This window comes from Motacilla alba, chromosome 23 (assembly GCF_015832195.1).
Source record: "Motacilla alba alba isolate MOTALB_02 chromosome 23, Motacilla_alba_V1.0_pri, whole genome shotgun sequence".
Lineage (NCBI taxonomy): Eukaryota > Metazoa > Chordata > Aves > Passeriformes > Motacillidae > Motacilla > Motacilla alba.
The window spans coordinates 3,865,546-3,888,916 of record NC_052038.1 but is presented as its reverse complement, the minus strand read 5'-3'; the positions used below and the strand labels follow the sequence as shown (position 1 = coordinate 3,888,916).

The 23,371-nt window shown below is 54.8% G+C and overlaps 1 protein-coding gene across 2 annotated transcripts; it reads left to right on the top strand.

The window, feature by feature from the left end:
- On the top strand, positions 1 to 23,371 carry TFAP2E (transcription factor AP-2 epsilon). Of its 2 annotated transcripts, XM_038161011.1 has the most exons (8): positions 1 to 803; positions 912 to 1,358; positions 1,666 to 1,717; positions 14,899 to 15,117; positions 17,558 to 17,786; positions 18,001 to 18,119; positions 21,123 to 21,264; positions 21,795 to 23,371. In XM_038161011.1, the coding sequence occupies exons 1-8, from the start codon at positions 777 to 779 to the stop codon at positions 22,081 to 22,083; spliced, it is 1,524 nt and encodes a 507-aa protein (XP_038016939.1). In that variant the 5' UTR covers positions 1 to 776; the 3' UTR covers positions 22,084 to 23,371. The 2 variants fall into 2 exon arrangements, with proteins under 2 accessions (XP_038016939.1, XP_038016940.1); XM_038161012.1 differs by lacking the exon at positions 14,899 to 15,117 and having other exon boundaries at positions 3 to 803.

Sequence of the window (23,371 nt, the reverse complement as noted above, 5' to 3'; positions counted from 1 at the left end):
CCGTCCATCTCTTCGGGCAGGGAGCCAGACCCGGAGCACCCTCAACAATTCTCGCTGTGCCCAGTCCGGGATGCAGCTCCCCGCAGCTCCCCGTCGGGGAGGAGGGTGAAGCGCCCCGGGAGGAGCCCCGAGCTCTCCCGGCAGGACCGGCCCCGGTCCCGCTCCCGCCGCGCTCGCGGGAGGTCGCAGCTGCCGCCGGGGCCCTCGCGGCGCTCCCGGAGGGGCCCCGCACCCGGCTCGGGCTAATAAAGTCAAACCGTAGAGCATCGCCGCGGCCCCGCAGCCCGCCCGCCCTTTTGGGCTCTCCCGACCCTCGGGGCTCGCTCGGCGCGGCCCGGGGCGCTCCGCGGCAGGACTCCCAGGCCCGGGGCAGGGGACCCGGGGCGGCACCGGGGGGAGGGTGTGCTGTACCGGGGACAGGGGACCGGGGCCGCCCGACGGCGCGGGGGGTAGCACCAGCCACGCTCCCAGGGGGCGACGGGTGTCCCTCGGCCCCCGCCCCGGCCGCCTCCCGCCGCCGTCCCGCCGCGCCCGCTGTCGGGAGCCGTCGGGGCCCCGCGGGAGCGGGCGGCGCGTCCCCGTCCCCCGCGCTCTGACGCGCGCTCCCGGGGCGGCGGGCGCGCCCCCGCCGCTATAACTGGCGTGCATGGAGTCGGGGCCGGCGCAGAGGAGCGGGCGGGCGATGGGAGACGCCGCTCCGGCGGGATAGAGGGGCGGAGACGGGGGGGGCACCCCCGGGGCCCGGCCCGCCCGGGGCTTGCCGCGGGCCCGCACCGATGCTTGTGCACAGCTACCCGGGCATGGTGAGTGCGGGACGAGCCCGGGTGGGGCGGGACGGGACGGGACGGGGGGTCGGGGACTGGGGCCGGGGGTCCGTGCCCGCCTCACCGCCGCTGTTTTCGCCGCCGCAGGACCGAGCCGAGGGGCTGCCCGGGGCGCCGGCCGGGGCCCGCCTGCCGCAGCTGCCCTCGCTCAACCAGGCGCCCTATGGCTCGGCGCCGCCGCTCTGCCACACGCCCGCCGCCGACTTCCAGCCGCCCTACTTCCCCCCGCCGTACCCGCAGCCGCCGTTGCCCTACCCGCAGGGCCAGGAGCCCGCTTACCCTCACCTGGCGGACCCGTACGCGGCGCTCAGCCCTCTGCACCAGCACCAGCAGCCGGCCTGGCCCCCGCAGCGCGGCCGGCAGGACGAGCCGGGGCTGCTCTCGCAGACCCACCGCGCCCTGGGGCTCGACCCTCGCCGCGAGTACCCCGCCGTGCCCCGCCTGCTCCACGGGCTGCCCGACGGCGGCCACGGCCTCGCCGACGGCCCGCTGGGCCTCCACGGCCTCGGCCACCACGGCCTCGAGGACATCCAGGTACGGGGGGACGGCGGCAGCACCGGGAGGGTGCCCGGGGTGGGTTGTTTGCGTGGGGACGGGGCCAGATCCCTCTGCCTGTGCGACCGGGGACTCCAGGCCGGGACGAGTCGGGCCCCACGGCGTTCGTACCCCCGGGCAAGCAGAAACACCGGGTCGGGGATTCCCATTACTGGGGCTCGCTCGTGCCCTCAGAATTCCTTCTGGCCGGGGGCGGCGGGAGGAACGGGCCGCGGCCGCGCCGTCCCCGCGCCGCGAGCAGCCGGTGCCCGGAGCAGGCTGACGGCTCTTCCCTCGGTGCTTTCAGGCCGTGGACGACGGCGGGATGAACCTGCTCGATCAGTCCGTGATCAAGAAAGGTAAGAAGAGCGCGGCGGCTCAGCGGAAAGCGGCACCGGACCGGGCCCCGCTCCTGCCCTCGGGGCTCCCCAGCGCCGGGTCCCCCCGCGTCCGCCCTCCCGCGGGGCCGCCCCTCGCCCGTCGGGAAGGGCTCGCTGCTGTCCCCGGCGAGACTAAAACGAAAGCGGCAGGTCCCGGCGGGCCAGCGCGCCCACTCGCTCCCGGCCCGCTGCTCTGCCTCGGGCGGTACCGCGGCCGCCGCTCCTTCCCGGTACCGAAGGGCCCGGACGGGACCCTGCTGTCGGGGAGCCCCGGGGCCCGGCCCGCCGGCGGCCGCGTACGGTTTGCGTGGAAAGCCCGGGGATGCCCCGGCGGCGCTCGGCTGCAGCTCCCGGTGCTCTCGGTCCCGCCGTCCCCCGGTCGGATCCCCGCTCCCGGCGGCGGGGGAGGCAGCGCGGGCCGCGAACCGCTCCACACCGGCCCGGACCGCGGCGGATCGGGCCCGTTCCGGCGGGACTGGTACCGGGGGGAAGGACGCGTTTAACGGAGACGAGAAGTGGCGCGGCTTTGGGGCCGGTGCTGCCCGTCCTTGCAGCCGGGAGCGTCCCGCATCCCCACCTCGGCAAAACCCGGGTCTGCGGAGACCCCTCTCTGCCGCTCCAGAACCGGGGCTTCGCTCCGGGAGCGGAGGGGAGGAGCAGCCTTTCCCTCCGGGGCCGGCGCGGGGAACGGGCTGCTCGACCCCCGAGATCTCCCGTGTCCGGTTCTGCCCCGCACCCTGACCAGTCCCTCACATCCCAAGGAACCGGTGGGTGAAACAGCTCAACTCCCTAAAATATTTCTGTAGGAAATTTTTCTCTTGGAGTTGTGAGAGCGAGGAGGGGGGCCCAGGAGCCTCCGGTGCGGTGCTCGGGGCGATCCCTACTGTGGAATATTCCAGCACTGCTCTTGGCTTCTCCCCGCGATTTTTTACAGAAATATGTGGACGGGAAGGACGCGTTTAAGCGCCGAGCCCCGGTGCGAACGGAACCGCAGCCACCGGGCCGGCTCGGTAACGTGGGCCGGTGGGTGCTACGGCCCCGCAGTCCCGGGGCTGCTCCGGCCCGTAGCCGATCCCCGGTAATTGCATGAAAAACCTCCCGATCGTGCGGCTGCCAGCCGTCGTTTCGAGGGGAGCGGCGCTCCCGGTGCGCCGCAGCCCCTTTCCTTAGAAAAGGCCGCTCTAGGAACACGCGGCTGCCAGCGGGACATTAACGACCCGCATTAATTGAGCTTTAATCAGAGCGCTGGAGAGGCGTTTCATTAAACATTCGCGAGTGAGGAATGGTTGCAAGAAGCTGAGGGGTGCGTGAGCCGGCACCGACCTTACCTCCGTGGTTTGGGCCGGGCAGGAGCACCCCGGAACGCTCGGGAAATTTCCCGCAGTGGGAATGTTTGTCTGGAAGTTCGGTTGGAGTTACAATGGTTCATTGGAGTTTTCCCCCTCCTTTTTCCAAAAGCGCCATTACTTAAAATTTTTTGTCTCCTATCGGGAGGATTTGTCGTTGTTTAGTGCCTGTTTTTTTTGCCCTTGGAGCTTTTCTAGTTCTCTAGGCTTGGAAAGAAAAAAAAAATGGAAGGAAAAATAAAATTAAATTTAAATATCTCTGGCTGAAGGCAGGAACGGTGCAAAAAGCTCGACCGCAGCTCTTGTGCTCACGGACACTTGTTCTTCCACGCCCGTTCTTGTTTGGGTATTTTAAATTTTTTTCAATATTAATTTACCTTTTCTGTCCCTGTTTTTGCCCTCTTTATTATTATTTTAATTTTTTTCTATTATTATTCCTGTGTTTGGAGCGCGGAGCTCCGGATTTGCTGGAGAAATCGATAAATCCAAAGCCAAGAGCGTGTTTGTGGGGGGATTTGGGCAGCCCCACTGGAAGCGGCGGGACGGAGCCACCGGGGCTTCCCGGAGCGGGGGTTCTGTCCCGGCACCGCTCCGTCACCCACCCCGCTGGCAGGGATGAGGAGAACGGGGACAGGAGCTGACGGCCACGCTCCTCTTTCCCTGCCCCTGGAAGCTCCCAAACGGGCGAGTTCAGCTCTAAAGAAATCGGAGGCATTATGGAAGCCGCAGCCGTGATCAAACGCCTCTGCCCTCCGCACGGCCCGGGGAATAAATTCCTTTACATTCGGCTTTATTTAATTTTTTTAGAATGTTTAAAACGTGATCGTTCTCACTCCGCTGCTCTGTCAGCTTTGAGCTGTGTTCTGGAGCCCCAGCGGGGCCAGAGCCGAGCCCGGGCCCCCGCGGGGGAATGACACCCCAGGAAAAATAAAATTAAATTAAAGCCATCGGAGGCAGCTCCCGGCGGGTCCCGGGCAGAAAGAGCCGGAGGGAGCGGCTGGGCAGCAGGGCTCGAGGACCCCCTCTCTGAAGGGAGCGAGGGTAAACCTAAAAAGCTCAGTTTTGTCCTAAATCGCACCGAGATCCCAAATACCGATTAATCCTGGATTTCCTGAGGGGATGGCCGTGGGACAGAAACCTGATAGGAATCTTTGCGTGTGGAAACAGATTTATCTCGCCTAATTAGGTGCCCAGATACTATTGTCCTGGTTCAACAAAATATTAATCACCTGCCCCAAATCCCCAAACCTCCCTTTTAGCTCCCGTCCTTGGAGTCGCGTTCGGTCCCCGGTCAGAAAGCTCGGAACGGGAGGGCAGAGCCCGCAGCCCCGCGCTGTCCCCGCAGCCTGTCCCCTCCCGTACCCCGGGGGTTCGGGGCCATCCCCGCGGCAGGGGGGTCACTGCCGATGTCCCCCCGCCCGGACGGGCCCCGCGGCGGGGAAGATGCTGCCCGGAGCCTCGGAGCGCTGTGCGGGAGCATCCCTGGCTGCGTGTCTCTTTCCCGTCCTTTTCCTTCTCAAATCAACTTCCAGCCGTTAATATCATTCCGGGCATTTCGCGGGCATCTCGGGGACGCGGTGCGTTGCCACTCTTTGCCCTCCGAATGTTTTCCCCCAGCCCGCAGCGCTCCGGCCCCTCGGCTGCAGGTAACCCCGAATGAAACGAGTGGAGAGGAAAAGCGGGGATTCACCCCAGCCCGCCCCGGGACCCCGATCCCGGGACCCCCATGCCGCAGTCCCGGCCGTGGCTGCGCGGTGCCCGCATCGCGGCGGGCAGAACCGGCTCCCGGCGGCGGGTGCAGCCCGGGGAGGCAGATCCCGGCTGGGAACCGGCGTTCAAACACCCGTTCCCACCGCTGCCCTCGGGACCGGCTCCGGTTCGTTATCGCCGGGCTGATCCCAAGGGCTGGAGGCGCCGGGCGGTGAAGGGCACCCAGAAATCCCCGCTGAGGGGGTCCCGTTTGGTTGTGGGGTGCGCTGTGTGAGCTGGGATTTCACTTGGAGCAGGGAGAGATGTGATAGCTCTGACAAACGGAGGATGAGTTTTCCCCCCGTGCTGTAGCGACAAATGGGGTGATAGATTTCGTTTGGGAATTAAATGGATAAAATCTTGGATAGGGCAGCCGAGCATTTATGGATATCTTGTACCCCCATTTGTTCATTCTCCCTTTTTTCCCAGCAGTATTTCAGAAGTTGTTTTCTTTGCCTTTCTTTTGTTGTTGTTTTGTTTGTGTTTGGTTTATTATTATTATTATTATTATTATTATTATTATTATTATTATTAATTTTTAACTTTCCCTTCCAATCATTTATGTAAGACCAGGAAATATTAGACTAGGAAACATTAAAATTAGCTCTGAAAAAGTTTCGTTGGGGCTCTGGCTGCTTTAGTATACAACAGCTCAGGAATTTTCTGCTCCACTCACCTGCTGCCCTGATGTTTAGTTGCCCAGGTCAGCTACCGAGCTCTGGCTGTGAGACCCCCCCAGACATAAAACTGGGGACTCAGCAAGTCCAGAGCTTCTGGTGCAGGGTGCGACCTTCTGGTTATGAAACCAAGCATTTAGGTCGTTGCGCTCAGTAGCAAAAAATCCTGCAGCTTGGTTGTAAAATAAGGAGGGGTTTTATTGCTTCCACATCCTTTTGGGATCAGCAGAAAGCTTCTGGGAGAGCCTTTTTATTACAAAGAAAAATACAAATCTCTTTCCCTGGCACCTGGGGACACGCTGGGGTGCAGGAGCAGCCCTGGGTCCTGCTGGCGCTGGGCAGGAGCGAGCTGGGGCCCCGTGGCAGCGGGAGCAGGGCGAGCCACAGGGCCCGGTGCACCCGCTTGCGGGCACGAGTTTTGGCTGTGGCATTTTACAACCTGGAGTAGAGGCAGAGCAGGGTGTGACCAGCGTGGGCTCTCGCTGACACCCAGGCACGCACAGCGCACGTCCCAGGCTCCTTCCTGGAGCAGGGGGACCTGCTCCTGCCACTGTCCCTTGTGTTTGTGGATCTGGTGCTGCCACTGTCCCTTGTTTTTGTGGATCTGGTGCTGCCACTGTCCCTCGTTTTTGTGGATCTGGTGCTGCCACTGTCCCTCGTTTTTGTGGATCTGGTGCTGCCACTGTGCCTTGTTTTTGTGGATCTGGTGTTGCCACTGTCCCTTCTGTTTGTGGATCTGGTGCTGCCACTGTCCCTCATTTCTGTGGATCTGGTCCTGGCTGCTGCCGCCCTCCCTCATGTTTGTGACTTGTTCCAGTTCCCATCCGAGGCTTCCGAGCCGCTCCGAGGGGCAGTTAGCGTTTCTGCTCAGGAATGTGGACCTGTTTGGCTGGATGCTGGACAGGCAGATGGAAAGCTGTGCCTCAGAGCCCACAGTCAGGAATATTGCAAGAAGTAGCTGTCACTACTAAGGAATGCGGCAGAGGAGGGAGATTAAGACCGAGATCCTCAGATCCACTCGCCACTGCACGCGAGCTCCGGGTTTTGAAGCTTCTCAGCTTCTTCTCAAGCTGGTGGGACTGGCGTGATGGCAGCAGTGCCATTTCTTCTTTGTTTTGGTGCGAGGAGGAGTTGAGCTGAAAGAAACCTAAGAAGCCAGATGTGGCAGGGGAAAAAAAAAATCCTGAAAGAATGGTAGATTAGATAAACATCATTTCCTGTGATGAGCAAGGTAATAAATGAGGTCATCCTGTAAAACACCTGGGGCTGTGAAGACACAGCTTTTATGGGACTGTCCAGGGCTGTGGGTGGAGGTGCTTGGCTTCCAGTCAGCTGCAGGGTGCTGGGCTCCCTGGGGAGCCCTCCCAGCTCCCTGCAGCTTCATCTGCAGAGTAGGAAAAGGGGCTCACCCGGGACAAGCCGGGTCTTGACTGGAAGTTTTGCTGCCTTAGTGCTGCTCATGAATGCTTTAAAGTTTCGACAAGCCCTCGCACACACCGGGAGACAGAGCAGCGTTCCTCAAAACACAGTCACACCTCCCGAGCCCGGCGCTTCTCCCTCGCGCGCACACGGTGCGCGGCAGGAACACCTACTAATCAAACAGAGAAACTTAAAAGAAAGTTTTTACTCTGAACTGCATCCAGATCACCATTCCTCCATTAAAATTATATTTTTAATGCCCTATAATTGCACCAGGATAAGCCCAGGTGTGTGTTCATGTGAGATAACACACGCGGGTACTGGTGAAGGCGCTGGGCTTTGTCTCAACCTCCCCAGTGCCTCCCAGGCATGTGTTATCTCCAAGTTTCATGTACCTTGTCATGACTTACTGTTTAATTAGATGTTTCTAAATGAATTTTTTTCTTTGTTTGAAATAAAGAGCAACTCTTAAAGGGTAGGTTCAGGAAAGCCAGCTTGGGTTGTTTTCTGGCGTGTGGCTTGAGCCAAAGCAGCAGCACCTCTGCTCTGGGAGGAGAACCCCAGGTGAGGCTTCTCCATGGACAGCACCGAGCGAGCATCACGGACGTGTTGGGATTGCTCTAGAGCACCTTTCCCTTCATTTTGGGGCTACTAGGTATTTTTGCAGTTCAATGGCCACTGTCACATCACTACCCTGGCTCCCACAGGGGCTACTTCACTCACAGGTGGACTGGCAGCAGGACAGTCTCAGCCAGGTGACACCTGTGTCACTGCAAAGGAAGTGGTGCCAAAATCTTTATTTGTGTGACAGCACAGGTACCTGCCTCCCTGGGGTCCATCAGAACACATACCCACAGCAGCACAGACGTAGGCAAGACCCCTAGGGACCCATCAATGTCACTCCAGACCAGGTTCACACTAAACCTGCAGCAGAGCAGAGGCAAACACAGACTAGTCCTCCCAGCTTCATAATATTCCAAGATACGTGATCTCAGAGAAAAAATGTTTGCAATCTCTCTTGATTATTTGAAGAGCCTAAATGAGGTTCTCTGAAGTCCTAGACTAGGACTCTAACCACTAAACCACCCTTTCCTGTGTGATCCAGGGAATTACTCACTCTTGCTGTCCTTCCATTTGTTTGTTTATTTTAATTCTTAATGGAGGAACTAATTAGCAAACCTGGATGTGAGGCTTGGAGCTGCTGCATGCTCAGTTCTCATCTGCCTGGTCTGTCCCCAACCCAGCTCCTCCGTGCCTGGGTATTGCTTTCCCTTTGGTTGTGGTTTGGGGGGAAAGGGCAGAGATGCACGTGGGAGGGAGAGGGAGTTGCCAGAAAAGAGCCCAAGGTACCCATTTCAATCAAACAAACCCAAAACACAGTATGGCAGGAGCTTGGGGCTCAGAGCAGGACAAGGGGAGCTGGGAGCAGGTTCACCTTCGTGGCTTAAAAATCCATCACAGTGTCTGTGGTGCGTGCTTGGGATTCCAGCCGGGCTGAGTCTCCCCACCCTCTATCTCAGGCATTTATCTGGCATCAGTCACCAGAGGGCCGAGGCGCCAGGGAGAGAGGGACTGGGTCAGGCCCTGTTCCCTCCGGACTGGTCAGACAGGTCCCAGGGAGCAAGTGGTGTCCCCAGGGCTCCCTGCGAGCCCCAGAGTGGCCACGTGCGTGGGAGAAAGCAGAGCCACCATCCCAGGGCTGGAGAGGTGCGAGCAGAGGATCTGACCGAGGGTGCTTCGGGAGGTTTCCAGCACAAGATCCCAGTTAGCAAGAGATGGGGTGGCCATTGAAAAACCATCATCAGAGGGTTTGTCTCACCGGTACACTGGTGTCAGCAACCCAGGGCATCTGAGCAAGGAAAAGGAGAAGCCTTTTTTGCTGTGGCAGTGGGTGAGCAGTGCCTGTCCCCAGAGCAGTCCCTGGACGAGCCGGCAGCTCCGGAGGAGCCGCTGAACCGAGAGATTCGCGCTGCTGCGGTCAGACCCAGACTGAAACCCACCAGCTCGGCGGGCTGGCCGCCAGCTCAGAATGAAGGGAAGATTTTTTTTCTATTATTATTCATGTCTAATCTTTGCTGGATGGTCTTTTGCCCTCCAACAACCTGAATAGATCTAACAAATTGACAGGAACATCGCAGTGGCTTCCGCGGGATCGGCCACCGCTCACTGCAATGTCACAGCTTTGTTCCCCCCTTTTAGCTTATGGAGATCCCAGCCACACAAATTCAGGTGCATCCGTAGGGAATACAGGGGAAATCTCCCCTGCACGTTATTGTGAAACGGATTAAACTGTTTAAACACATAAAGATCTCACAGACAGTGTGCCAAAGCGTTTGTGCTGCGAAAGGAGTAGATTTGGGGTGGTTGATGCTGCAGGCAGAGTTAGGGAGTGTGTGGGGCAGGAAGAACTTGCTGCAGCACAGCCAGGGGTGACACTGGATGGGGAACTTCCCTTGGTGTCAGCGTGGAGCAATGTGGGTTTCCAATTCCTCAGGATTAAATCCCCTGGGTCTCCAGCCTCCCGTTTCTAAACCTTCTTGGTTTGTGCTGTGAAACATGAATTCTATACGGGCAGAATTTGAACTGGATTTTAAATAATTATTCAGTAATTGAAGTGAAATTGAAATAGTTAATTTTCTAATGTAGATATGGAAAGGCATAACTGCAGATTCAGAAAAAGTAATTTAGAATCAAGGGGGAGGGAAATAATGTGAATTTCCAGACTAAACTGGCTTCTCCAATGAAGTCGCTGCATCGGGGCGGCTTCCAACCAATGGTGCAGGAAATATCTCCAAACACTTTGTCACTCAAAAGCAGAACCCAAATAATTTTCATTCATTCCCTTTAAAGGCTCAGACACCTGAGTTCTACTATTTAGGGGGACATTTTAATCACTGATGTTTGGTGCCTTCCAGTGAAGTGTTTCTGCAGTTGCTGCTCAGGCTGTGACATCAGGGTTCCCCAGACAGCAGAATCCACTCCATGAAATGCAGCATGGAAAGGAAACATGTGGGAACTCACCACTAATTAATTGTGAGCAGTTTCCAAAAAACTGACAAGCTATTCTGAACAGCAGCATATTTGAGGCCGAGTCATTCCTAAATGGTGAAGCAGAAAATGCATTAGCTGAAATTATCAATTGCAAAGCATTTTCTAGCCCCCTTCCCAAGTCCTGCAGGAGCACAGGGGGCTGAGTAAATTTTGATATTATATCAGCTGGCCATTCCTATCAAAGCATGGTGTACTCAGCAGGGACCATTCTTAACCAAGCCATTGTACCCATGAATTTGGGGGGGTCTGAACCTTCCTGCTCTGTAGATCCATCCCAAAGCTCCCCAGGAGAAACCTGCAGTGACACATGGTTGGGACTTCACTGGGTCAAACAGAGGTACAGAATGAAAAATGGAATTAATATCACATGGCAACTTTGTATTTCTTTCCCAAGCTGATGAATGGATTTGCATGGGAAACAAAATGTTAAATATGGGAGTTTTGCATAGGCATGGGACCTCTCCTGATCAGCTTTCTCATGGGAATAGATTGAGATTGTAACCCCGCTCTCCTCTGAGGGTCCGAGATTCATTTCCCTATCAGAGCTCGGCAATCTCGAAAACCCACAGATAAAACCAAGATTCTTTCCATCCTTCCATTTGAAAAGGCCAATGGTGGTGGTTCCTAGAGAGGCTCTTTGACACAGCGGGACTTGCTTCAGGTTGAGCATTCGAGATAAAGAGAATACCTGTATAATCCCCTCTGGGAAGAGAGGATAATTACAGAGTGCGTTTGAAATACAGCTGATGGCTCTGACCTCCTTCCCTGGACCATCAATAAATACCTCTCTGCTGAAACACCGGGAAATTGGTGCAGCTGAACTCTGCAGCACCTTCTCCCTGAAAAAGGGCTTTTCAAGGGATGGCAGGAGCAGCTGCCCCTGGCTCACACTCACATCCAGATTTTTTTTAATACATGTATCTCCATCTTATAATTTACATCAGAGGCATTCAAACGAAGGTTAGATGAGCTCGCTGACAGCTCTTCCCGGAAGACAACAGCAATCCCTCACCTCGCTGCAGCACTTTCATCAGGGGCTGCCCACAAACATCCATCAGCCTGGACCCGGAGCGGGTCACAGCAGCGGGACCCCCGGCCAGGGAACAACCAGAGACAGAGCTGTCACCGCTGCATCTGCAGAGCTGTGGAACCAAAAGCTCGGCACCTGCGGCAGGTTTGGAGGGTGCAGGTGTGCCCTTGCCGGGCAGCACGGCGCAGCTCTGCCCCGCAGCCATGCCCGAGGCAGCCGAGCCCAGCGGGGCACGGCCCTGGAGAGGGACGGGGGGCTGAGAGGCTTTAGTGGGAGGCTGGAGACAGAGCTGTTGTGCCTGAAGATGAGCGATTGCTTTGTCCCAGGTTGTCTCCTAAGGCGATTCACTGCTACCTCTTTAAAATGCAACCTCAACAGTAGCGCGCTCCCACTTTTAAAGGGATGTCGCAATAAAAGCTCCGATATTCAGGGATTCCGCCTTACCGAGGAAGAGAATTTACCTGTAGTGAATCTGCAGAGAGAAGAAAACAGACTCGTAAGACGGGAAGCGATTTGCATGTTCCCTCTGGACCTGTTTTTCCCCTTACAGCACCCCGAGCCCCAGCTGGAAATGGAACAGAACAAATAACACCACGATAAGCGACTCAATTCCCAAGTACCACAAATTCTCCGGCTTACAGATAATTTTGCAAGCAAGCAGCACATTTCTCCTATGGAAACGAGTCTGTACTTAGTATTTTTCTCTTTTTGTAGGCAAAGTTTCTTTTCCTTTAGACCCAAAAGCCGATGGTTTGCTGCCAGCCCTGAGCACGGACACCGGCTCCCGCAGCTCCCGGCAATCCCGGCATCGAAGACTGAGCCGGGCTGCAGCTGCACCTTTTCCGCCGAATATTTACATTTCAAAGTGCCCATTCCCAGGAATCACAATGGTAATTTCACCCACAAACTTTGGTGAGCAAATATGAGGCAGGAGAAGGAATGCAGGAGCTGAGGGATGGAGCATCCTCAGCCCGGACCGTGCGCGAGAGGGAGGATGAGGAAGGGAGGCGCAGGGCTGCGCATCGCCTCGTGCTGGATTTCACTGGGCAAAAGCAGGGAATTCTCCAAGGCTTTCTAGGTAAAAGCCTTTGAAGAATGGGTTTGTTTTGCTCCTTCTTTTTACCTCTTAAACTTAAAAGCCAAAGGACCTACCTCTGCAAGCCAGAAGTGGCAAAACTTTGTGCTTTCTTTTGGGACACTTTGAAGGCATGAGGCTCCTTATTCCATTGGATTCACAGCCAAGCAATCCCTTTGGCAGTGTTTTTATCTTTCTCCCGGCTGTCTCCTGAAAAACCCTCAGGGACACGAGGCTGTGACATCCCAACCCGTGGGCTGCAGCATCGCTGGAGGTGTGGGACTCCTGTTCTTCATGGAATTGCCTTTCTGCTCCAAGGGGCATCATCACATCCCATGCTCAGGGGCTGGACCAACTCCTCCTGGTGCATTCAACACCCAAGGACTTCTCACTGGAGAAATCTCCCACCAGAGATCACTTGGAAAGTTTTAATTTGGTATCATAACATCCCTCCCAGGTAGACATTATTATATTATTATCTGCAATTTGTTGCTGGAGACAGTCAAGCCCAAACTGGGATAGTGATTTGTCCTGTGTCATAAGGCAATTTCATGCTGGCTGTGCCAGATGCAAAGAGATAACCCCAGGCAGGCAGGGTGTTCTCCAGCTCAGGGAAGTCGAGGGATGAAACCCTTGGTGGTTTTGGACACCAGGACTTGTTTGAAATCTCTCTGCATCGGGATTTTCTGAGCCACAGCGAATGAAGTTGTGGGGGTTCACCGTCTGACAGTTACACCAGAGTATGTTTTAAAGACAAAGCAGAGCTGGCTCAACACAAAAGGCTCCTCAGACGGGAGATCACAAACCTTGAGCTTCACAGGGAAGATGGAGCCATGGGTACCTGCTCCACACATGGGGGCAAGTGACTCACATGGGAGTCTGGGCCTCTCCAGTGCTGCTCACACACACCTGGAATACCACAGATTGCCAGTGGCACCTGCCCTGTGAGGTTCAAGGCTGCAGTGAGAGGCTGAGTCTGATGGAAACACTTCCTGTGAGGTGTAGAGAAGAAATGAGGATCATTTAATCATTTCCCTTCCCACACTCAGCAAGATTCCGCTGTGTGCCTGTTCCTGCCACGCTGCCCTTCTCCAAATCACAGCAGCACCAGGAGCCAAGATGATGTGGTGACAAGCAGCCTGACTTCACAGCTTCCTACAGAAAATCCAGAGCTATGAAAGCAGAGGCTGTACATAATCAGCCTGCAGCACAGCACTTCCCAACACTTGGGCAACAGCTGAACCTGGATTGCTTGGAAAGGCATTCCCACAGGCTGGAATTGCACACACAGATCATGCCCATGCGCCTGAGCTGTGGTAAATCATTTAACTTGCTCTGTGCCTCAATTTTCCCCAGCTGCACACAGGATCTGGCTTGAGTCAGGAGTGAGTTAATGGCTTTGGTGGCTGCTGCTGTACCAGCACTGGGCTGAGGATCAGCAATGTGTGAAGCCCTTTGAGGTCTGCCAGCATAACCTTAGTCCAAAATCTGTGATCTGACCCCTCTGACCCGTGCCAGTGTTTACCTGTGTCCAGCCCACCTGCAGCATCCCCAGGGCAGGTCAAAATGTATCACAGGGGCTTTAGTTTTTGAAATGTGCAGCCAAGCTCACCTGAATTTGCTGATTTAGAAGTAGCAGGAATAATCTGAATAAAAAACACTTCCATGGGAAAAACCCTCTAAGAAATGCCAGGCAGTTTAAGAAAGGAGGAGGACAGAGTGAAACAATCAAGCATCAATAAATAATAATTGATAAATAATAAGAACAGATAACAAAAAGGATCTTGCATTCCCCAGGAGTGCTCTGAGCAGTTTTTTAAGGTCTAAGATCTCCTTCTTCCCCTTTCTTTGGCTGAATCAACCCAAACTCCTGCTTGTGCCCTGTCATTTATAGCTTCCTGGGGTGGGCTGGGGTGACCCAGGGGTACCCCATCCCACTCACCAGGCAGGGCTGGAGGTGTGGTTGTTTGTGCACCAGCATCCAACCCTTCCTCATCAGCCTTTCCAACGTGCCACTGCGTGCACGAGCATCTCTGGGATGTGTTTCTGGGTTTCCATGGGCAGCAGTGGGACCTGAGCCCGCCCAAGCTCCTGCCAGGGGGACGAGGGAGGGAGAGCAGGGTCACTGTGGGAGAGGTGACGTCCTACTCTGCCAAAACCAGGCTATCCTATGGCTGATCCTGCAGAAGGGATGACGGGTGCAGTGGCACAGTGTGACATTTCTATCCCCAGCTGCAAAGCCACATGGGTGGGTCTCAGGTCCTTGTTGGTCATGGTGGGTCTCAGGTCCTTGTTGCTCATGGTGGGTCTCAGGTCCTTGCTGTTCATGGTGGTCTCAGGTCCTTGTTGCTCATGGTGGGTCTCAGGTCCTTGCTGTTCATGGTGGTCTCAGGTCCTTGCTGTTCATGGTGGTCTCAGGTCCTTGTTGCTCATGGTGGGTCTCAGGTCCTTGCTGTTCATGGTGATGTCAGGTCCTTGTTGCTCATGGTGGGTCTCAGGTCCTTGCTGTTCATGGTGGTCTCAGGTCCTTGTTGCTCATGGTGGGTCTCAGGTCCTCGTTGTGCTTGGCTGCTCCTTCTCTCGGGCACTGCAGTCCCCGCTCACATCGTGGCTGTTCAGTGCCTCAAACCTCACCGTGCAGACCCTGTCTCTGCTCCAAAGGGTCTCTCCCCTGCGCCGTAGCTGGGATGAGCCCTCGGCAGGAGGCTGTGGGAGCAGCTCTGAGCGCTGCCCGCCGGGCTGGAAGGGCGCAGGGGGTCGGCGCCGGGGCGCGGGGCCGTCGCAGCGCTCTCATGCTTCCTTCTTGTCTGCAGGCTGGCTCAGGTGCTCCGATCACCTGCTGCTTGCGGGAACAGGAAAGCAGCAACTGAAGATCGAGGGGGACTTTTGGTTTACTCAGATGACAAGAGACAATTTTGGTTCCCCAAAAGCCAAGGAAACAAAGCTGTCAGGCTTTAATGGTAGCTTGTCTCCCTCCTGCAGCATGTTTATGGGCAAACAAGCTGCAGATCAGACCAGGCAAACAGCAGCAGGTGAGGCTCGATAACAATAATTCGTGATTAATGGCGAATGTGGCTTTGTTTATTCTTGTTGTATTGAGGCGACGCTGTCTAATGGATGAAGCACTGCTGCAGGACTCCGGGGCCCGGCTCAGCTCCCAGCACTGCTGCCTGCTCCGTGCCTCCCTCACGTCCCCCGTGCGGGCACAAGCTCTGCGTGACACAGCCACCCTGTCCCACACCTGCACGTGCCCAAAGTGACGGGGCTATGGCCTCGGCTGAGGCTTCGAGGCAGAAGAGCAATGCCAAAATCCCCGCTCAGTGCTGGTGCCTGCCTGGTTTGCTTGTGGCACAGAGCTGGGCTGACCCAGCTGTGCTGGGCTTCACCCTTCACAGCAGTCAGTTTGCCAGGGCTTTCTTTCTGACAGCAGCATCATTCCTAAAACCTCCAGTACGTGTTTCCCAAGTGTTGTGTCTCCATGTTGCACATCAACATCCTCTGTGCCTCCTTGTCACTGCCTGTGGGGCGACTGGCAAACACAGAGCTGTGTCCGACCCTTCTCCAGCCCACTTGTCCATAGGCTCCAGTGTTAAGTCACACCGGTACCAGCTGGGCTTGCCTCCTCCCCTGACACCATGTCCCACGGATGTGTGGTGAGGCACGAGCCCTCTCCCTCTCCCTGCATGGCTCTGCTGTCCCTCGGGTGTGTGCAGGTCCCTGGCCACGCATGCGGCTTGAGCGCAGGCACGGCATGATCGCAGGCATGCACGGATGTCCCCAGAGAGGATCGGTTATGCACAGCTCTTCACACCATACTACAAGCAACACCTGCTCCCCGGGGGAGTCTGCTTTGGGGGTGGCCCTTTCTGCAGCAGAACCCCATCACTGAGACGCTGCGGGGCCTCACAGCTCAGCAGCACTGCACGGGTATTTGCAAACCACGATCTGACTTTTGATTTTAAGGGATCCCCTAGAGACTAACCTAACCTGTTCTGGGACTGCGGAAGAAAGCTTTGAAGTTGCTTCTTCCTGGAAATAATTCTGGTTTCCTCCGTCTCAGGGGGATGTTGCTGTGTTTGTTCTGCCCTAGACCAACCTCAGTCACGGGCTGGCAAACACTGACCGCAGCTGCCGGCTCCAGCAGGGCACTGGTGTATCTCACCCTTTGCTCCCTGACTTTGTGCAAGTTTTGTGCTGGGGGGAAACTCCATGTCCTTCAGCTCCTTTCCGTTCATCCCTTAGTCTTAAAACATGAGTCATTTTTATGTAGCATGTGCTGATTTTCATTGCCATGCTAGCAAGTCGTTGAGCTGGATTTACAATATGCCGATTGTAAGCGCCTCCTCAGAGGTCCAGTCCATGTACCCTCCCTGGGTAATCCTGGGGCTTCCAATTCATTTGGGCATTTGTATTTCCTTTCTAAACCCCGGCAGCCACTGCTGCATTACTTGCAGGAACCATCTGACTGTGGAACAGTCATTCCTGAGGAAGCACAAAGAATGCCAGGGCTGAAATGATCTTTGGATTCTTTCAAAACCTGCTTTTTTTCCCCCTTGAGTTAAATTGCTTATTAATTTCAGAGCATAAAAGCCAAAGAGATTTGGCACAAGTTCCTCCCACAGTTTTACCTTATAAACCTTTATTGTGTCTAAGAATGTTTCTTATGGAATGACAAGTGGGAAAGCCGAGCCCCTTTGCCCCGGTGTGATGCTGAAGGCCCAACAAGATGCTGCAGTTACCAGTGCCTGCCTAACCTTGTGTTAATTGACTTTTGCCCATTAAGCAAAGGGAAGTTTGTGCTGGATTAATTTGGTTTCATCTTCTCAAGCTTCCTTTAAGCCAGGGATGATGAAAGTTCAGGGCTGTGGCTATTTGTGGGGTTAATCCCAGAGCTGAAGGCAAAGAAACTCTTTCCCCTGGTTCCCGTGGGCACATGATGGAAGCAGAGCTCTCGGCCAGCCCAGCAGCTCCTGGGTTTGGGGCAGGGAATGGAGGTGGTTGATCCTGCCTGGTGGGATGCAGTGTGTGCTGGCACAGAGCTGGGCTGCAGCTGCAGTCTCCCTGGAGAGGATTGGCATCCTGGCCAGCGGGATCAGCCACGTTTTGCCCGGCCATCCACCTCCACGGAGCACCCAGAGGGGACAGGGAGGGCAGCTGGCCACAGGTCCAGCCAGCCACACTATGGACAATCCTCAGCCTTCCAGGAGACCAGCCCAAACCTTGGCTTTAATTACAGCTGGGCTGGGAGGTGTGGGAACGCAGGTGAGGGCAGCGTCCAGGCTTCTTCCTTTCCTTTAACCTTTATTTAGTTTAGTTTCATCACCCCACCTCGCTTCTCTCATTGAGGAAAATAAGGAACTAATGAGACATCCCAGCAGCCCTGCTGCTGTCTGGGATGAGCTGGAGAGCTGCCTGGAGAGTCTGGGTCTCTCAGCCATGGTCTCCTCTTCTCTCCCTCTTCCTTGTCTCCAGTGCCCATCCCCTCGAAGGCCAATGGCACCACCATCTCCACGCTGTCCATGAACAAGGACGGCCTGATCGGAGGGGTCACGAATCCCAACGAGGTGTTCTGCTCCGTGCCCGGCCGCCTGTCTCTCCTCAGCTCCACCTCCAAGTACAAGGTGACGGTCGGGGAGGTGCAGAGGAGGCTCTCGCCCCCCGAGTGTCTCAACGCCTCTCTCCTCGGCGGGGTCCTCCGCAGGTAAGCTGCCCCAAGAGCACCAAAATCTGTGTGCAGCACCAGCTCTTGCCCCAGATAAAGAGATGAGAAATTCTGGTGTGTGGTACATCAAGGAGTAGTATTTTTATTGCTTTTTCTTCTTTCCTTTCAAACCTCAAAGCTTAAACTAGGATTACGGTTGTTTTAACATGAATGATGTGGAAATTTGTTTTCCCTCTTTGTTTTCTCTTTTCAGAGCCAAATCAAAAAATGGGGGTCGGTGTTTAAGGGAAAGGTTAGAGAAAATTGGACTAAATCTACCTGCAGGAAGGCGCAAAGCTGCCAACGTCACCCTGCTCACATCCCTTGTGGAAGGTAAGGGTCTCTCCCCGCTCCCGTGGAGGGTGGAGTGCCAAAACCTCCATCCCCTTAATTTCCAGCTTTCCACAAACCAGAACTCTTAAAATATGGAGTGGTCACCACTGAATGAGCGTGGCAATGTCCTTGTGTAAGTCTCTGCACTGATTCAAGAATGTGTCCTTTTAAACGAGCAGACTCTTGGGAAGGCAGCGGGCAAAACACAAATGAAACCAAGACAGCAAATGTCCAAGAAAATGTCCAAGCATGGTTGCCCTGCCTGTGGTAGGAGGTTGGAACTGCATGATCTTTAATGTCTTTTCCAACCCAAACCATTCTAGAAGTCTGTGCTTCCGTGTCTGTTTTCCAAAACTCAGCCATTTCTGTTGGATCAGGTGTGGCCCATGGAAAAGGACTCCTCATGGGCGCCCAGCAGGACCGTGAGCATCCCTCTGGCTGGAGCTCAGGGTGTCCCTCCTGTCTTTGAGCTGTTTTAACAGTTGGTCACAGAGACCAAACGCAAAAAAAGCCTGAATAAAGCTGCCAAGAATTTCCCAGCTTCTCTGCAGCCCCGTGTGCCCACCTAAGGCACAGCTCAGGTGCTTCCAACCATGCCAGCCTTGGGCAGCATCCCAAGCTCAGGTCCGGGTCATGTCGCCTGTATAGAAGGAAATGCCCCACATCCAAGTCCTTCCCTCCTCCAGGAAATGAGTGGGACACCAAGGAGATGTCAAACTGCTCTGAGGTTTTGCAGGTGGAGCTCAGGTGTGGAGCAGCCACCCTCAGAGCTACGGAAAAGGTGCTGCCCTGGCAGGCAGAGCCCTGCCCAGACATGTCAGGTGCCCCTGCCTAACTCGGTTACTTCCTCCCCTCCTACTTCTCTCCACCATGGAAATGATGATGTTGCCTCTGCATCCTGGGAGAAAAGCGCACGGGGATGCAAACAAATGGGATGACAGCTCTGCCTCCCTCTGAGCTGAGGAATCCATTGTGTCCCTGCCCAGCGCGGTGCAGGCAGCTGCCTTCGGATCCTGAATAGAAAATCATCTCCATTGTGGCCAGCAAATTAAATGACCCGCTTCATTAGGCGGAGGTTGTTACCCTGGGCAGTTGGTTCGTGCTGAATGAAAGGCTGATTTCCATGAAAAGAAAAGAAAGAAAAGAATGAAGGAAAGAAAGGAAGGAAGAAATGTACGGTTTGATTTCGAGTGGCTGCTGATGTTTTGGTTCCTGCTTCCCAGCTCAGAGCAAATAGGAGTGGTGCCATGTGTGTTTGATGGATATAATTTCCTCCTGCTTGTAAGCATGATGGAACCAGGGGATGTTTCACCCAGAGGAAGGTGCTGCCGCACTGCCATCACCCAGCACACACTCCCCTCTGGCCCAAACACACTCTTTCCTGAACATTTGCTGTCTTGGCTTAATTTGTTTTCTCCCCTCCACCTTCCTGAGGTCTAGTTATTTAAAAGAGCCAATGGATGGGGTCTTGAGTGCTAAGGAAATATTTTTTCTTACACTGACCCACAGCCACTCATACAGATGGGGAGGATGTTCCTGGAGAACCTGGGAGCACCAGGTAGAAACAGCCCCCTTGGGAGTCTTCACCACTTACACCAAGCACTCACCCTCTCTTGGGCAAGTGCTCCAGGAGAGCACCTCCAGCCTGGACCCAGGGGAGCAGCAGGGCTGTATTTCCACTCCAGAAACATCCCTAAGCTCTTGGGAGGAGGTTTGCCCTCAGCCAGGCTCTTGCTGCCCTCCTGCCCACCATGGCCCTCTGTGCACTCTCCTGCAGCCTCTTCTCCTCAAGGTCTGGCTCAGTGTGTCTTTAACACTAAAGCCAGAGTGTCCTGTTCCCCCGGCACCTCTCTAATCCAGCATCCAAACTGCCTTTAAAAAACATTAAAATGTGCAGCCACTCACATACTCATGGAAGAAATAAATCCTGGCTCCAGCCCTGGCTCTGACATGAAGTCACTCAGCTCTTTTTGATTATCCCAGGATCAGTTTTTCAGTGGTTATTCCTTTTTCAGCAGTTATTCCTCTCTGACTGGTTTTTTTTTAAACATACAAAAAACTGCAATTCTGATTCTTTAGGTTTACCTTATTTGCTCTTTCTCTGGAGGACGAGATGAAGTGGAAAGTACTGTTGTTATGTGGGAAGCAGAGACACTTCCCTGTAGCAGGGACTGAGCTCCAGGAGCTGGGCAGGCTGGGATGGGATCTGGGTTAATGCTGTTAGGATGGATGGCCTAATACGTGTGAGCAGCAGGGGGGCAAGGCAAATTAGCTCTGCCTGCCCGACCGGGATTTCGGGTGTTGGGCATGATCAATTGCCATCAGCTCTGATTATTTCCACGGGGACGCCTGGAGATGGATCAATTCCATCAATGGGTGGGCATTTCCACGGGGTGATGGATACGCTGCCTGCGCGTCCAGCCCGAGGGCCCCCGGGCGCTGTGGGGGATGTAACCCCCTTCCTCCTGCCCCTTCCTCCTGCCCTGCCTCGTCCAGCAGCCATGGGGCTGAGGTCACTCTGTGAGCCTCCGGTTTCCCTTTCAATCTCTTCTCGGTTTGGAGAGGCCAAGCAGAAAATTTGGGAGGAAATAGGGAAAGATGCAGCAGGGGATGTTCCCAAGTAAGAAACGCCTCTGCTGCTCTTCATTTTGCAGCAGGTGCCCAGAGTCACTCCTCACCCTGCTCCACGACCAGCACTGTCTTGATGCTCTTGTATAACAGTAAAGGAAAGACCCAGCTGCTGTTTAGAACTGGAGCTGGCTTATTTAGGCCACACAGACTAATTGCCTTACAGATGAGAATAAGAAACTCAGTGGTGTTTCTGTGCAAGACGTGAAGGTGGGGAGAGCTCTTGGGTGGCCACTGAGACAGGGAAGGGTGCCAGTCCCGCCAGAACTGAGCCCCAACAGCGAGATGGCTGAAGCTCTACAGCAGTTCCCAGCTCCCAGTTCCCTGTCCCACTGGTGCTGGCACAGTGCTGATGTCCCTCTGTCCTGCCCACAGGTGAAGCCATTCACCTGGCTCGGGACTTCGGCTACGTCTGCGAAACCGAGTTCCCGGCCAAGGCGGCAGCAGAGTACCTGTGCCGGCAGCACTCCGACCCCGCGGAGCTCCACACCAGGAAAAACATGCTGCTGGCTACCAAGTGAGTACAGAGGGCAACGAGCCGCTGCTGCATTGCGTGTCTGCAGCCTGGGAGGGCAGCATCAGCCCCCAAACTTTGCTCTTCTGTGGGGAAGAGATGGGCTCACCCTGCAGGGAGAATGGCCTGCATGGATTGAAGGGTTTGTTCCTGCACGGGACAGGGTAACCCAACCCCAGAGAGCATTTTGGTATTGCCTCATGTGCCCTTTCAAAGCCGCAGTGGCTCCAGTTCTGCACTCAGGGGCTTTGCCCAGGCTGGAGCCAAAAACTCCCAGTGGGGAGATGGCTGTCCAGGCAGGGAGCAGGAAAAGAACCCCAAAATACACCCAGAGAAGTTGTGGATGCCCCACACCTGAAAGCATTTAATGCTAGGTCGAAGCTCTGAGCTGCCTGGTGCCCACACCAGAGAGGTTGGAACTCGATGATCTTTTATGTCCCTTCCAACCCAAACTGTTCTGTGATCCTATGACTGTGTCCTGCAGCTTGCCACGTGCGTTACGGCGTTAGAGTGACCAAACTTCTCTCTTCCAGGCAAATTTGCAAGGAGTTTGCAGACCTGATAGCCCAGGATCGCTCTCCGCTGGGGAACAGCCGCCCCTCGCTCATCCTGGAGCCCGGAGTGCAGAGCTGTTTGACTCATTTCAGCCTGATAACCCACGGCTTCGGGGGCCCGGCCATCTGCGCTGCCCTCACCGCCTTCCAGAACTACCTGGTGGAGTCCCTCAAGGGGCTGGATAAAATATTCATGAACAGCACGGGCAACGGGCACACGACCGGGGACTCCAAAGCGTCAGACAAGGAGGTGAAGCATCGGAAATAGCGGCGCTGCCTCCCCCGGGGGAGCTGCCCCCGGGCACCAGCGGTGGCTCCAGGGGCAAGGATGACCCCAGCACTGTTTTCTGAACTGTTGAGCTCCAACGTGTGGGGGAACTCGTGAAGCAAACAAAGAAAAGACAGGAAAACAAGAAGAGTTGAAGAATTTAAACAGAAAACAGTGCTAATGAACGTAGTGAGATTGAGAGAAGCCAGGCTGATGGCTTTGGGTTTTGCCTTTTTTTTTTTTTTTTTTTTTTTTTTTTTTTTTTTTTTTTGTAACGTGGATGCAGGAAGCCAAGTCATGTGCAATTTGATTTTATTTTGCTTTTTAAAAAAAAAAAAAAAAAAACCCATAGTGAAATCCTGACGTGCTCCAGGAATTTGTTCCAACTGCGAAACTGCGAGAAAAGAGCAAAAGCCTCATCAGTGCAAGAGCCAGAGCAGGAGCAGCCGGGGGCAGGGGGATGGAGCTGGCTCTACCTGGATTTATCCGCTGGTTTTGAGGCTAACACCCAGGAAACCTTCCCATTTCCCCACCCACAGCCCAGCCCTGACACCAGGCCAAGGAAAACTGCTGGCAGAACTGCTGTGGATTTAAAGCAGGTCCAGGCTTTGTTTACAGCTTCAAACTGAGACTCCCTGTGGATTTTCCTGTGGGCTGAGGAGCCCCAAGCCACGGCACGAGGGAGGAACAGCCACACAGCCGATGGGTCCCCGGGCAGGATCGAGGGGAGTCCCCCTGCCTGCTGCCCTCCCGGCTGGGGATAAGGCAGGTGAAGTTAAACCCAGGACTAAATAAACCTCCACAACCCACAGATAACAGCACACAAGTTTCTAAATTTAGTAATAATAATAATAATAAATAAAGCACAAGGAGCAGAACTTGAACCAGGCCAAACGGAACTCTTCTAAATCTGTATATATTTATTTATGTGTAATTAAAATCTGAAAGTTTTAAAATGTCCAGTGCAAGTTATTTATATCAAATTGAGTTGGGTTTTTTGTTTTGCCTTTTTTTTTTTTTTTTTGTTTGATTGTTTGTTTGTTTGTTTTGGGTTGGGTTTTTTTCTTTTGAAAGACGAGAATCTTTGGATTTTCTGCCATTAGAAATGGGAATGAAGTTTTGGATCCACCAAACTGTAGCATTGGGAAGCTAGGCTGTGATGATGATGACTCTAGAAGTTCTGCAGGATTTTGTACTTGCTGTTGTTTCTCTTAATGCTGCAATAGATGTACAACACCCACACTACAATGTCATTCTCATTCTCTTAATAAACCTCTTTTTATTTGAA

What these genes read in the sequence shown, in the direction of transcription:
- TFAP2E (XM_038161011.1), top strand. Translation starts at nt 777, where the DNA reads ATGCTTGTGCACAGCTACCCGGGCATG. An exon ending in TGCACAGCTACCCGGGCATG is followed by an intron (nt 804 to 911) that starts GTGAGTGCGGGA and finishes TCGCCGCCGCAG; the next exon opens with GACCGAGCCGAGGGGCTGCC. An exon ending in CTCGGCGGGGTCCTCCGCAG is followed by an intron (nt 17,787 to 18,000) that starts GTAAGCTGCCCC and finishes TTCTCTTTTCAG; the next exon opens with AGCCAAATCAAAAAATGGGG.